We start from the raw sequence: 15,378 nt of genomic DNA on the forward strand, positions 1-15,378 counted from the left end.
CACTGAGTAGTACCACTTCATATTTTCAAGCATGGCGGTGGCTGCATCATGTTATGGGCATGCTTATCATCAGCAAGGACTAGGGATTTTTTTTTTTTCTTCTTTGTGTTATATTCTCCTACATTCATTTCACATTTCCACAAACTTCAAAGTGTTTCCTTTCAAATGGTATCAAGAAAATGCATATCCTTGCTTCAGGTCCTGAGCTACAGGCAGTTAAGATTTGGGTATGTCATTTTAGACGAAAATTGAAAAAAAAAAAAGGGTTGATCCTTAAACTAACAGATACATTTTATCTAATTAAAAAATAAAATAAATGACACAATTAACTTTGCACCTTTTATTATAAAAAATATTTACAAAGATGCTACATTTTCTTAATATAAAAATGCATATACTTTACAATTGTTGAAATTCTAGCTCCTGTTTGAAGCAGAGTGACATCATTCAGAGAAGAGTGTTGCGGTAGTAATGACCGGAGTAATACTGTCGGATTTAACTGGTACGGTTTGCCTGAGTAATCTCTTAATCATGATAAGAAGACAGTTTGAAAAATCTTTAGAAAGACAGTTGCTTGTACATCCCCAAAAAATGGTGGGGAAAAAACATTTTTGTTGTTGACATTTCTATGGATGAATTCTGTACAAAATATCATTTCACAAATGAACTGCATAGTGAATAGTAAACCCAGGCCCATAGTTCTTTTTGAAAAGGGGGGAGGATTTGGGTAGACCCATGTGATATATAAAATATATCACATGGGTCTACACGATTCAGTTAAAAGCAACTTGGCATGTTTGTGTCTATTTAATAAATTAAATAAATTAAAAAGTAATAACTTAATGGGTCAACCCATAATTCTTAATTTGTAATAACACAAATATCAGAAAATATGGCTTCTTAATGCTGATATCAAGTAAGAGTTTCTGTTAATACTTGAACAAATCTAGTCTAGGTCGTAAGAGATGGATTCAAATCAAGCAGGGGGAAAAAACGTGCCTGAAAAAGCAGGAGAGTCTCTGTCTTGAGACAATTACTTTATACCAAACCATAGGAAGACTGGTCGAATCTGGCTACATTAACATTTCAAAATCTCTGTCAGATTAAAAATAGGAGGGGGGGATTAGATGTAGTCATACTGGTACATTTCCCAAACTGTATGTTGCAAAAAATATATTTCAATATACATATATACGTACAATATCCATCTATTTCACTAATATTTGTTTTAGTCTTTAGGAAAATATACATTGCTTCAAAGGTTTGGATGTTCCGGTCTCTATTCGTGTGTAGTGTAATGACATTGTTCTTCAGTCCATACATAAAAATAAATTAAAACAAAACTGGAAAAATAGATTGTATGATAAAAGGAAACATAGAAAAGTATGTAAATAAGAAAAATCATAATGGTATATGCTGTAATCTCTGCCCACTAACAGATGCACACCTGCATGTGGTAACACTGAATAAGTTATTGATTTCATAAACCCTCAACGTCTGAATGTATAATAATAACACCATATCCATGTACGCACCATGTGCATTGTCTGTAAAGCGTCTACCAAGTCTGTATGAATGGGAATGTGTTGTTTCTCAGGAGCCCACTATGATCTCCATGATGTGGTCCAGTTCATTGAGGTCTGATCGGCAGCTGGTGCTGGAGCTGAGGGGTGAGGGCCCATGGGAGGACAGGCTCTCCAGGAGGTCGTAGGGCCCCATCTTAGGCGCACTCTGCATGCCTGTCAGCACCGTGTCAAGGTCGTAGTAGGACGCATCCACGTCTGAAAACAGTTCCTCCAGGGCAGGGTCGGGGCTGGGCGCAGGGTTTTTGATCTCGAACGTGCCAAAGACCTGCTCTGCTGTCCTGGAGTCCTCCACAAGCCTGTCACTGTCTCCCTCCTCCGAACCAGACCCACACTCCTCACTGTCCTCATCTTCCTCCTCATCTTCACCATTCTCCTCTTCCCAGCAGGGGTCCATGCCAAAGGTGCCTGGCAGGTAGGAGGTTGGGGCTTGGGGGGAAACCGTGGACATGGTCACCCCCCCCTCGCCCTCCTCCTCCACCACCACCTCCTCCTCCTCCTCTGCAGGGCAACCCTCTGACCCCACCGCTGGGAAGGGCTTGAGTACCTGCTCCCCCTGGGTTGCCTCGGTCTGCCGACACAGCACCTCGGTGGCCACCAGGCGGTCTGCAGAGCACTGGGCAGCAGCGTTGGCAGCACTCAGGGCCTGGGTCATGATCTGCCAGGTGCCGTCCTGGGTCATCTCCTCCTGGATCTGCCTCACCGTGTTGGCAATCAGCACTGAACGGCACAGGTTGGGCTCCACCAGCATGTGGCACAGCTGCAGCTTGATTAGGGACATGTCCAGCAGGGACTGCCGCTGCAGGCTGTAGGATGACAGCATCCTTACAGCCACCGAACTCGGTTGGTTTACATCCTCACCGCCTGCCGCAGGTTCATCCCCGGAGTCAGAAAACTTGCGCTTCGTGCCCTTCGGGAACATTTTGGCTCTCTGGGGTGAGGGGAGACGGAGAGTGTTATTGACGAAAAATCTGTCACAAAAACGTTACCATTCTGACACAAACACACATGGTATCATGAAAGACTGTTGTTTTGCAGAATTTTACTTATCAAAAGTACATTCTAAAAATGAATGAACTTATGTGTGGTGTTATGTTTGAAGTGTGTGGCATAAGGACAAACTATTAAGGTGATAAGCTGAATTTCAATTGGTAAGAGAATTCTGTGATGAAGAATCTCTAGAAGGTTAGCTAAATATTCATGTAGTGGCCTACAGTATAAATGGCTTGTTTTTCTGAAAGTTTGCTATACCTTTCCTGTTGAGAGGCACAGGCATTAGCATAGCAGCTTGGTCCCGGCTGCAGCGCTTCAGTACTTTTGTACAAGCAACAAGCAGCTTTTGTTCTGCACCCTTTCTGCCCATTTTAGGCCAGTCTGAAGCAAGGCTCCTGCTGGGCGGAACAACCACACTTTTAACAGACCCACTGAACCACCGAAAATACAGCATGTTACCAACCACCTGCCATCACTGTGGTCAAAGTCAGGACAGGTCAGACTTTTCTAAAAAAAACACAATCAGCTCATGTACACACACCATCCCACCCCACTGCCACCTGTCGTCAGACATCTCCTAATTATGGGCAAAAGTGAGTTAACAACTTCACTCCGGTAGTACAAAAGAGAACAGGACACATACTGGGTGAGAAAAGTCAAATGAAACCACACAGGTTTAATGTGATATTATGTTTGAGATATGCACACACCATACCATGCTCCGAAAACTAGAACTGATAGAATGTCATTACAGGGAAAGGAGGAAAAGTTAACATTAACCTTCCCGATGCTGTATCTCTGCCTGAATGAGAAGATATCAGAAGACTTGCCTCAAAACAACAGGGTCGGCTGCTGGCTCCAAGGGACAAACAAGCCGGGGAGAGCAGAGTAGGGAGAGAACACAGGACATGAGCCTGGTGTGACTACATTTCCCATAAGACTAAAACAAAGGAACTTCTGTAAGGAAAGGCGTCCCCTCAGAGAGAGCTCTGGGTAGGGCATTGATTGGCGTTACTACTCTGCTACATGGATCAACCATCCACGAAGCAACAAAGGATATAAAAACAGGAGGTAAGTATGCAATAAAGAAAACTAAAACAGACAAGAGACATAGTTTCAAAACAACAAACATTTGTAGTTAATATACTGAACAAAAAGAAACGCAACATGCAAAAAAAATTCTGAGTTACAGTTCATATAATGAAATCAGTCAATAGAAAAAATTAATTTGTCCCTAATCTATGGATTTCACATGACTGGGCAGGGGTGCAGCCTTGCAGCCAATCAGAACGAGTTTTTCCCCAAAAAAGGGCATTATTGCAGACAGAAATTCTCCTCAGTTTTATCAGCTGTCCGGGTGGCTGGTCCCAGACGATCCTGCAGCCGGATGTGGAGGTCCTGGGCTGGCGTGGTTACACGTGGTCTGCGGTTGGGCGTACTGCCAAATTCTCTAAAACAACGTTGAGGCGGCTTATGGTAGAGAAATTAACATTCAATTCTCTGGCAACAGCTCTGGTGGACATTACTGCATTCCGAATGCCAATTGCACGCTCCCTCAAAACCTGAGACATCTGTGGCATTGTGTTGTGTGACAAAACTGCACATTTTAGAGTGGCCTTTTATTGTCCCCAGCACAAGGTGCACCTGTGTTATGCTGTTTAATCAGTTTATTGATATGCCACACCTGTCAGGAGAAATGCTCACTAACAGGGATGTAAACAAATTTGTGCACAAAATTGGAGATAAATAAGCTTTTTGTGCATATGGAAAATTTCTGGGATCTTTTATTACAGCTCATGAAAACTGGGACCAACACTTTACATGTTGCATTTATATTTTTGTTCAGTATAGATTATTTTAACGCTATACTTGATAGCAAAAAAGCACACAGTTGATAATAGCAACGTTCCTAATTAGCAATGTCCTGTATCTATTCTAGAGCTGTAGGGGTACACTGTGGACATCACAGGGGCACAATCAATCAGTCTGGCCAGGGGAGAACATTTAGCTTTGGTCCTACCCTAGTGGGCATCTTACCACTGGAGCAACAAATGCTATCACAAGGTGACACTTGCATTTACTGTATATTTTTACCATTGGAAGTAACCAGGAGAGTGCTTTGACTGTGTTAATGAACCTAACTTGAATGCAGACTTTATGGCCCACCACCTAACTATTGCTTTTACTAGATGGTGGTAAAATGCTTCTAATGTCATTAGCCATAAATAAACTATGATGAAATACTCTGTCACACAATTGGACTGGTGCCCTTACTGAAATGTAAGATTATTTTAACTGCAACAACTGAGCACTGCAAATGGACCTGCATCAGACCACAGATAAAATGTATGAACAGTAGGTTTTTGACACAAACCTCTGAAGTACAAGAAAACTGAAAACTTCAGCAAATGTTTGTGTGTTCCAAGTTGCTAGAACCCAAATGGTATTTGTATAGCTGCAAATGTTCTAGTCCAATTCATGAGGGGCGTTGCCAGGTACCCTATAAAAAAATAAAAATTTGCGGCAGACATGAATGTACTCTCTCCGTTTCTCTCTTTTTTTTTTTACCTCAGTGAAGCCTGTCAAAAACAAAGGATAATTTCTAACTAAGAAGCAAAATACTACACAAGTAACAACAACACTGTGTTCATGTTAATTCACCAATCCCCACAAACAACGGGTTTCTACTAAGGAAGTCTAGCTGATTGGATATCTGAAAACAAGGAAAAAGAGGTGCAATCATTATGTGACAAGAATGAGTTACTGGTGCGAGGATGGGGCCTTATTGCTCCTTATAAAATACTGCAAACCTAAAAAGGACTGTTCAATACAAATCTGTTAGGCCATATCCATGGAAAAAAGGATCAAATAGGTTAATGTGGCTATAAAAACAAAACATAGATCAAGACAACATACAACACTTCAAGGTTGTCTTTTGCTGATTACTCCAATCAATGAGTCTGTCAGTGCCACATGTAAGGAGGGAACCTCCATCCTGTAGGCTGTGCTTGTTGCAAGTACCCTGTGTTATGTCTCAGTTTACACCACTAAACTTCAAAGAGCAACAGCTCCACCAGAGAGAGATCCTCCTCCTCGTCTATGGCTCCACCTAGGAATTGGCTCCCCTCCCCCACAGTACTGACGTCGATATTTCCACGGCCGCTTATGGTTATTTGAATGGAGAAATTATCTGACTACCCAACAGTGCGAGGGTGCATCCTGCAATTCATAATAGGTTAATAAAAAATAAATTTACAAAATTAAATCAGTTATTTACATTGCACCCATTGCAATCGCTATTGGCCTTCTCTGGTAGCTGCACCGCATGCTTTGTCTAGCTCGAGCAAAAGGGAAGCTGGGGCGACAATGGAGATGAGGCCATTTTGAAATAACTAGCTAGCTAGCCAATTCCTACTCATCGAGATAAAATGGGGATAAATTATGACACCGTTTTCAAATTACAAAACTTCATTTTTTCCAACTAAATAATTTATCAACTCTCCCAAACTGGCGTGTATACTTCTGCTTTACAAAATGGTTTAGCTACCTTCATAAATGTGTAGCTAACATAGCTAGCCCCCCACCCCGCCTCACCAGACTAACATTTGCTAAGAGTTTCGGGAATAAATATTTCGTATCAATCCTAACAAATAAATACATTCAACGTACCTTCGTTTATTTTACTTTATTCCGGTGTTGGTCATAAGATCCTCTGTAGGATGCGGAGATCAGGCTGAGATGAGATCATTAATGCCACGGCTTCAAAACTACCTCGTCTTCACTGCTGCTTGCTACGGCCAGAGAGCAGGGAGGGTGGCGGAATGGGGGGAAGGATGAAGGGGGCGGGCTCCATGCATCTTGATCGACATGCTGTCACTTGAATTAGAGCACCAGAACAAAAGGTATACTCTCAAAAGGCACAAAAACAACAACGCAACATGTAAATCAAAGGTCACGTGCGTTTCTTCACACAACTGCACAGACTGTAATCACTGCGGACCTCAGTACATATGGGAGGAAATGGTTAATTCACAGAAGAAAACAATTCCACTGTGAAAAATGGTCAACATTAAATGCAAACAACTATGACGAGTTATACAGAATGTAATGACATTGAGCTTTTATTTATTATATTGTTCAAAATGTCCAAGGCTGTGGTTTACCAAGGAATCATTAAAAATGCATATTTTTTACAAATGACTCTGAGTTTGCAGTTAGTGGATGTGCCTGTCCAAAAACTCAGTGGTGGCACCATACGCTGGCACAACACTGTTATTGCCAATATTGACTGATTTGTCAAGCGTCTATCCAGCCGGAAGAGCTGTCGATTTTATATGGTTTTGTATGGCTGTTAAAATAACCTTATGTCAGTGATTTCAATATAACATTTTTGCATTTGTGGGTACAAGTTAGGTTGTGTGAATGTATGCTTTTAACAAAAAAATACACACATCTCATTTCAGAATAAATATTTTATTCATAAATGTGGTTCAAGTAATCACAAAAACAAGGGGCAAATCATTACTGAGAGCTAAGGCTCTATACAAATGAGAACTTTTAAAGTTAAACATATCAACAAATAATTCTTACTAGTAACATAGTTACTAGTAACACCCAACATATTTGACTTATCTTATCATTATTCAATATAGTACTACAATCAAACAAATGCAACTATATACAAATAAACCCAATACAATTATATACATCAGAAATATTAATATAATTACCTGAAACCTGTATTCAAAAACAGACTTAAACACAGTTTGTAATTCCATAACATGTTGAGAAATGTAGGTTTTCTTCATAGGAATTCATGTACAACTTCATTTTTTGTAATTACTACGGTATACTAGGCCTATAGTTGTTTTATCAAAACTTACATCCAACCCCAGAAAAATAGTCAAACATATTTTATGATGCAATATTTAAAATAAGGGGTTTGACAAATTCTGGGCAAAGCACATACACAAGACAAATGTCCTCACCTTAACCCAGTCCCCTAACATTAACAGTATTCGAGATAATGTCATAAAAGTTAAACAAATACAAATAAATCACCAAACAAAAACATACTTAGCCAGTTGCAACACATTGTTGGTCCCCTGTGAAACCGCTTCTTAAATATTTGTTGGATCTGACATTTTATTTGGTTATTTTACACTACATCAGGAGTAAGACATGAGTTAGGGGTGGAAATGGTTTGGGATATCATTGTATTAAATATAACTTAACATAAACTAAAATGAAACTACAGTCATTAATTATGATTGAACCAGTACATCCATGTTAATAACCATATAATAGTACATTTGAAACATTCAATAAAAATACTGCATAAAGTCATGCATCCCTGAAACTGTAAGGAACCACTACAATCAACAGCTCATTATTTTAAAATAACATATCAATGTCATTAGCAAAATTTCTGCATATAAAACTCTCTAAAAGCATTAATATCAAGTAGAAAACAATTAAACAAACCTTTTCAGTAGCAACGTCTTTCAAGAGATAAGCACAGACAGCCAGGAGTGTTGCAAAGAGAAGCAAATGGTCTACATTTCAGTGCAAATAGAAATTCAGCAAAAAGCCTCTCCCTTGTCCACTGACTACCACAACCCCATGACCAGATAAGAATCACATGCGGTCAGAACAACAGGACCGTGTCTGAGGTCAAGATGTGGTCAGTAGAATAATAACGTGCTTTGCTGGCCTCATGCAACACACTCTGCTCGGCCACTAGGCCTACTTATGAGTCCTCTAAGGCAAGAGAGCACAATGTAGCAATATTAGTATACTGTATATAAAATCTCAACTATCAAAAAGTTATGGTTAATATGCTGCAGATAACATGACAATACACATTGTCCCGGACTACCTGTAGAGTGCATCACTAAACCAGCATTCATTAAGAAGAAAAGCTCTCTCTCTGGCAGAACCTCCATTGGTTTTGCTCGACTCCTCATGTCCTCTCCTCCATCCACTGCTCGCCTGCTTTTGAAAAAGGTCAAAGGTAATCGAGGAGTGGAGGCGAGGAGAGGAAATATGGAAACAAATCCACTTGTAGGAAATGAGACTCTCCTTCTCCACTTTCACATTATCAGGCAAATTATATTTACAGGGGTGGAATCCCAAAATATATGTGTAAAGTGATAAAAACAAATGTAGCTTGCTGTGCAACACATTTTATAGATAAAATGTGTTCATGCTTCTCTCCTTTGAGAAAACAACAGCTGATTCAAAGGGGGTGTGGCAGATTTTTAAATACTCCTGCGCTAGCCGCCGGGAGGATACTTTTGTGCATCCTCTGCCAAAGTAGGTAATTGAGGAGGTGAGCATACTTCTCAGTTCGCCTACTAACGAATTGACACTCTCCTCGACCACTCAACCACTCATCGTTTTCCGGGTTACAGAGTAGGAGTATGAAAAGGATGGACTTTTTCCCATTCTCTCTCCTCCCTCTCGCCTTCTCTCTCTCTCTCTCACTCCCTTCGGTCCTCATCTAGTTCCTCCTCAGAGAGCGTGTCATGAGGGGTGGAGGGGCGGGGCACGACATGACCTTTGACCCCTCCTTTTCTGTTCTGCAGGAAGTCCTGGATCTCCCCCGGCAACAGGCGGAACTTCTCCTGGTACTCCGCCTCCACCGCACCCTGCAGCTGGGGTCAGAGGTCAGGGGTTAGAGTTAGGCGTTTGCGGTTTATGGTAATCCAAGATGGCGCAGCAGTAAGACGTGTTTGTTTTCGTCCCATGTAAATATTGTCTTTTGCGGGGGGTTTTGTATACATTTCAATCTCTTTTTTCCATTTTCAAAATAAATATACATTCCTGCATCCCGCCTCACCCAATGTGGTATGGGTCAGCAATTTTTCTTTAGACGTTATAACTGGAACCTCCATCATTAGTTAGCCAGCTAATTAGCTACTAGCTATTTAGTCATTGTTAGCCTCTGTTAGTGGTCTTAACTTTAGCTTGGACTCCTGCAGCTTTAGTCTGGATAGCCCGGACAATACCTGCCAGTCTGCACAGCGCGATACCAGCCCTGAGCATATCGGACTGCTTTTTTCCACTACATCACCGGATTCCTGCCGCAAGCTCTGGACCATTACACCAGATCTTCGCAGCTAGCTAGTTGCTACCGAGGAGCTATTGTGGCTAACGGCCTTGTCCAGAAGCATGCACCATTTAGCCCTGAGCTAGGTCCATCTCCCGGCTAGCAATCGAAGTACACCAACTACAACACTTCTCTTGCCAATTGGTCTGGACCCTTTGTCGACACGGAGCCCTGCCGATCCATCACGACTGGTCTGCTGGTCTGCTGACGTAACTCGGCCGATGTGCTCTCAACCGGCCTCTGCGTCGTGGATGTTTGGTGATGATCCATCTGCTAGCCCCGGCCTGCTAGCTCCCTGAACGCCGTGTCTCCCGCTCGCTCAACGTAGTAATCAACTACTGAACGGTTCCGTTTCATCTCGTGCTGCTCATTGGACCCTATGATCACTCGGCTATACAGCCGATGCCTGCTGGACTGTCCATTAACACGGTACTTCATTTTGTTTATCTGTCTGCCCCAGCCTCAAACTCAGATCCCGTGTGTAGCTAACTGATCCTCCCTGCCCATTCATCGCCATATACCCGTTGTTGTTGTCCTAGCTGTTTACCCATTGTTGTCTCACCCGTTGTTGTCTTAGCTCTCCCAATCAACACCTGTGATTGCTTATGCCTTTCTCTAATGTCAATATGCCTTGTATACTGTTGTTTAGGGCAGCTCTCATTGTTTTATTTTACTGTGGAGCCCCTAGTCCTGCTCAACATGCCTTAGATAGCTCCTTTGTCCCACCCCTCACACATGCGGAGACCGCACCCAGCTTAACTGGCGCCTCCAGAGATTAAACCTCTCTCATCGTCACTCAATGCCTAGGTTTACCCCCACTGTACTCGCGCCCTACCTTACCCATGTCTGTACACTATGCCCTGAATCTATCCTACCACGCCCAGAAATCTGTTCCTTTTATTCTCTGTTCCCAACGCACTCGACGACCAGTTCTTATAGCCTTTAACCGTACCCCCATCCTACTCGTCCTCTGTTCCTCTGGTTATGTAGAGGTTAACCCAGGCCCTGTGTGTCCCCAGGCGCTCTCATTTGTTGACTTCTGCAACCGTAAAAGCCTTGGGTTCATGCATGTTAACATCAGAAGCCTCCTCCCTAAGTTTTCTTTATTCACTGCTCTAGCACACTCCGCCAAACCTGATGTGCTAGCCGTGTCTGAATCCTGGCTTAGGAAGGCCACAAAAAACTATGAAATTTCCATCCCCAATGACATTTTCCATCAAGACAGAACTGCTAAAGGGGGCGGAATTGCAATCTACTGTAGAGATAGCCTGCAGAGTTCTGTCATACTATTCAGGTCTATGCCCAAACAGTTCGAACTTCTACTTTTAAAGATCCATCTCTCCTGAAATAAGTCCCTCACTGTTGTCACCTGTTATAGAACCCCCTCAGCTCCTAGCTGTGCCCTGGACACCATATGTGAATTGATTGCCCCCCCATCTATCGTCAGAGTTCGTACTGCTAGGTGACCTAAATTGGGATATGCTTAGCACCCCGGCCGTCCTACAATCTAAGCTAGATGGCCTCAATCTCACACAAATTATCAAGAAACCTACCAGGTACAACCCCAAATCCTTAAACATGGGCACCCTCATAGATATCATCCTGACCAACTTGCCCTCGAAATACACCTCTGCTGTCTTCAACCAGGATCTCAGCGATCACTGCCTCATTGCCTGCATCCGTTATGGGTCCGCGGTCAAACGACCACCCCTCATCGCTGTCAAACGCTCCCTAAAACACTTCAGCGAGCAGACCTTTCTAATCAACCTGGTCCGGGTATCCTGGAAGGATATTTACCTCATCCCGTCAGTAGAGGATGCATAGTTGTTCTTTAAAAGTGCTTTCCTCACCATCTTAAATAGGCATGCCTATTTAAAAAAATGTAGAACTAATTACAGATACATCCCTTGGTTCACTCCAGACTTGACTGCCCTTGACCAGCACAAAAACACCCTGTGGCGTACTGCAATAGTTTCGAATAGTCCCCGTGATATGCACCTTTTCAGGGAAGTCAGGAACCAATACACACAGTCAGTTAGGAAAGCAAAAGCTAGCTTTTTCAAACAGAAATGTGCATCCTGCAGCACTAATTCCAAAAAGTTTTGGGACACAGTAAAGTCCATGGAGAATAAGAATACCTACTACCCAGCTGCCCACTGCACTGAGACTAGAAAACACTGTCACCACTGATAAATCCACAATAATTGAGAATTTCAATAAGCATTTCTCTACGGCTGGCCATGCTTTCCATCTGGCTACCCCAACCCCGGCCAACAGCTCTGCACCCCCCGCAGCAACTGGCCCAAGCCCCCCCGCTTCTCCTTCACCCAAATTTAGACAGCTGATGTTCTGAAAGAGCTGCAAAATCTAGATCCCTACAAATCAGCTGGGCTAGACAATCTGGACCCTCTCTTCCTAAAATTATCCGCCGCAATTGTTGCAACCCCTATTACTAGTCTGTTCAACCTCTCTTTTGTATCATCTGAGATTCCTAAAGTTTGGAAAGCGGCTGCGGTCATCCCCTTCTTCAAAGGGGGAGACACTCTAGACCCAAACTGTTACAGACCTATAGCCATCCTGCCCTGCTTTTCTAAAGTATTCGAAAGCCAAGTGAACAAACAGATCACCGACCATTTAGAATCCCACCGTAACTTCTCCGCTATGCAATCTGGTTTCCGAGCTGGTCACGGGTGCACCTCAGCCACGCTCAAGGTCCTAAACGATATCATAACCGCCATCGAAAAAAGACAGTACTGTGCAGCCGTCTTCATCGACCTGGTCAAGGCTTTCAACTCTGTCAATCACCGCATTCTTATTGGCAGACTCAACAGCCTTGGTTTCTCTAATGACTGCCTCGCCTGGTTCACTAACTACTTCTCAGATAGAGTTCAGTGTGTCAAATCGGAGGGCCTGTTGTCCGGAGCTCTGGCAGTCCCTATGGGGGTACCACAGGTTTCAATTCTTGCGCCGACTCTTTTCTCTGTATATATCAATGATGTCGCTCTTGCTGTGGGTGATTCTTTGATCCACCTCTACACAGACGACACCATTCTGTATACATCTGGCCCTTCTTTGGACACTGTGTTAACAAACCTCCAAACAAGCTTCAATGCCATACAACACTCCTTCCGTGGCCTCCAACTGCTCTTAAATGCTAGTCAAACGAAATGCATGCTCTTCAACCGATCGCTGCCCGCACCTGCCCGCCCAACTAGCATCACTACTCTGGACGGTTCCGAATTAGAATATGTGGACAACTATAAATACCTAGGTATCTGGCTAGACTGTAAACTCTTCTTCTAGACTCACATTAAGCATCTCCAATCCAAAGTTAAATCTAGAATCGGCTTCCTATTTCACAACAAAGCCTTCTTCACTCATGCTGCCAAACATACCCTTGTAAAACTGACTATCCTACCGATCCTTGACTTTGACGACGTCATTTACAAAATAGCCTCCAACACTCTACTCAGCAAATTGGATGCAGTCTATCACAGTGTCATCCGTTTTGTCACCAAAGCCCCATATACTACCCACCACTGTGACCTGTATGCTCTCGTTGCCTGGTCCTCGCTACATATTCGTCACCATACCCACTGGCTCCAGGTCATCTATAAATCTTTGCTAGGTAAAGCTCCGCCTTATCTCAGCTCACTGGTCACCATAGCAGCACCCACCCGTAGCACGCGTTCCAGCAGGTATATTTCACTGGTCACCCCCAAAGCCAACATCTCTTTTGGCCTCCTTTCCTTCCAGTTCTCTGCTGCCATTGACTGGAACGAATTGCAAAAATCACTGGAGTTGGAGACTTATATCTCCCTCACTAACTTTAAGCATCAACTGTCAGAGCTGCTTACCGATCGCTGCAGCTGTACACAGCCCATCTGTAAATAGCCCATCAACCAGCCAACTACCTACCTCATCCCCATATTTGTTTTTGTTTTTCTGCTCTTTTGCACACCAGTATTTGTACTTGCACATCCTCATCTGCACATCTATCACTCCAGTGTAAATTGCTAAATTGTAATTACTTCGTCAATATTGGCCTATTTATTGCTTTACCTCCTTACTTAATTTGCACACACTGTATACAGATTTTTCTATTGTGTTATTGACTGTACAATTGTTTATCCCATGTGTAACTCTGTGTTGTTTTTGTCGCACAGCTTTGCTTTATCTTGGCCAGTGTAACGCCCTGGCCATAGAGAGGGGTTTTTTGTTCTTTATTTTGGTTAGGCCAGGGTGTTACATTGGGTGGGCGTTCTATGCTCTTTTCCTATGTTGGTTTGTTTTGTTGATTTTGGCCGTGTGGCTTCCAATCAGGCACAGCTGTAGAGTGTTGTTGCTGATTGGGAGTCACACATAAGTGCCTGTTTTTCCGTTGGGGTTTTGTGGGTAATTGTTTCTGTTTCTGCTGAGATCATTTCCTAACAGGACTGTTTGGCTGTCGTGTTTTTTGTTCAGTTGTAGTGTTCTCTTTTTGTTCTAATTAAAAATCATGATGAACACTAACTCCGCTGCGCCTTGGTCTACTCTCTCTCCCAGCAGCCATTACAGAATTACCCACCACAAGAAGACCAAGCAGCGGAGTAAGGAGCCGAGCAAGGTTAAGAACCAGGAGAAGAGTTATCTGGAGTCGTGGACTTGGGAGGAAATCCTGGATGGGAAAGGACCATGGGCTCAAGCGGGGGATTATCGCCGCCCGCAATGGGAAATAGAAGAGTCGAGAGCTGAGAGGCGCTGGTACGAAGAGAGGGAGTGCAACGGACACGGGAGGCAGCCCCCACATTTTTTTGGGGGGGGGCACACGGGGAGTGTGGCGGAACCAGGAAGGAATTCTGGGCCAACTCCTCGTGCTTACTGGAAGCAGCGTGGTACTGGTCAGGCACCGTGTTATGCGTTGAAGCGCACGGTGTCCCCAGTACGCGTTCAAAGCCCGGTGCGCTACATACCAGCCCCCCGCAGTGCCATGCGAGGGCAGGCATCGAGCCAGGACGGGTTGTGCCAGCTCAGCGCGTCTGGTCTCCAGTGCGCCTTTTCGGGCCAGGGTATCCTGCACCGGCTCTGCGCACTGTGTCTCCAGGGCGCTGGGAGGGTCCAGTTCGCCCAATGCCTGCTCTCCGCCCGTGCCGGGCCAAAGTGGGCATTCAGCCTGGAGTATGGGTAAAGAGCGTAAAGTCTAGAACTCCAGTGCTCCCCCACAGCCCGGTTTATCCTGTGCCTCCTCCTCGGACCAGGCCTCCAGTGGATCTCTCCAGCCTGGTCCGTCCTGTGCCACCTCCCAGGACTAGGCCTCCAGTGGGTCTCGCCAGTCCAGAGCCGCCAGAGCTGCCCCCCAGTCCGGAGCCGCCAGAGCTGCCCGCCAGTCCGGAGCCGCCAGAGCTGCCCGCCAGTCAGGAGCCGCCAGAGCTGCCCGCCAGTCAGGAGCCGCCAGAGCCGCCCGCCAGTCAGGAGCCGCCAGAGCCGTCCGCCAGTCAGGAGCCGCCAGAGCCGTCCGCCTGTCCGGAGCCGCCAGAGCCGCCCGCCTGTCCGGAGCCGCCAGAGCCGCCCGCCTGTCCGGAGCCGCCCGCCTGTCCGGAGCCGCCAGAGCCGCCCGCCTGTCCAGAGCAGTCAGAGCCGCCCGCCAGCCCGGTGAGTCCTGTGCCTGCGCCTAGGGCCAGGCCTCTTACATTTCTCCTCATCCTGGTGAAT

At 44.6% G+C, this 15,378-nt stretch overlaps 2 protein-coding genes across 3 annotated transcripts in view; both read right to left on the reverse strand.

Annotated features, from left to right (window-relative positions):
* Window positions 1-325: 325 nt before the first annotated feature.
* LOC106599634 (cell division cycle-associated protein 4) lies at window positions 326-6,465 on the reverse strand. 2 transcript variants are annotated; one of them, XM_045716866.1, is made up of 3 exons: window positions 6,246-6,415; window positions 2,835-2,971; window positions 326-2,514 (listed from the first exon to the last, which is right to left on the reverse strand). In XM_045716866.1, the coding sequence occupies exon 3, from the start codon at window positions 2,503-2,505 to the stop codon at window positions 1,594-1,596; it is 912 nt and encodes a 303-aa protein (XP_045572822.1). In that variant the 5' UTR covers window positions 2,506-2,514; window positions 2,835-2,971; window positions 6,246-6,415; the 3' UTR covers window positions 326-1,593. The 2 variants fall into 2 exon arrangements, with proteins under 2 accessions (XP_045572822.1, XP_014046415.1); XM_014190940.2 differs by lacking the exon at window positions 2,835-2,971 and having other exon boundaries at window positions 6,246-6,465.
* Window positions 6,466-7,033: 568 nt separating this feature from the next.
* Window positions 7,034-15,378, reverse strand: part of LOC106599624 (1-phosphatidylinositol 4,5-bisphosphate phosphodiesterase beta-1) — a 39,220-nt gene continuing 30,875 nt past the window's right edge. The window contains exon 32 of the mRNA XM_014190918.2: window positions 7,034-9,232. Coding sequence (XP_014046393.2) covers window positions 9,059-9,232 — 174 coding nt within the window. The 3' untranslated portion in view covers window positions 7,034-9,058. The remainder of the gene's footprint in view (window positions 9,233-15,378) is intronic.

Source organism: Salmo salar, chromosome ssa01 (genome assembly GCF_905237065.1).
Source record: "Salmo salar chromosome ssa01, Ssal_v3.1, whole genome shotgun sequence".
NCBI lineage: Eukaryota > Metazoa > Chordata > Actinopteri > Salmoniformes > Salmonidae > Salmo > Salmo salar.

What these genes read in the sequence shown, in the direction of transcription:
- LOC106599634 (XM_014190940.2), bottom strand. Translation starts at nt 2,505, where the DNA reads ATGTTCCCGAAGGGCACGAAGCGCAAGTTTTCTGACTCCGGGGATGAA.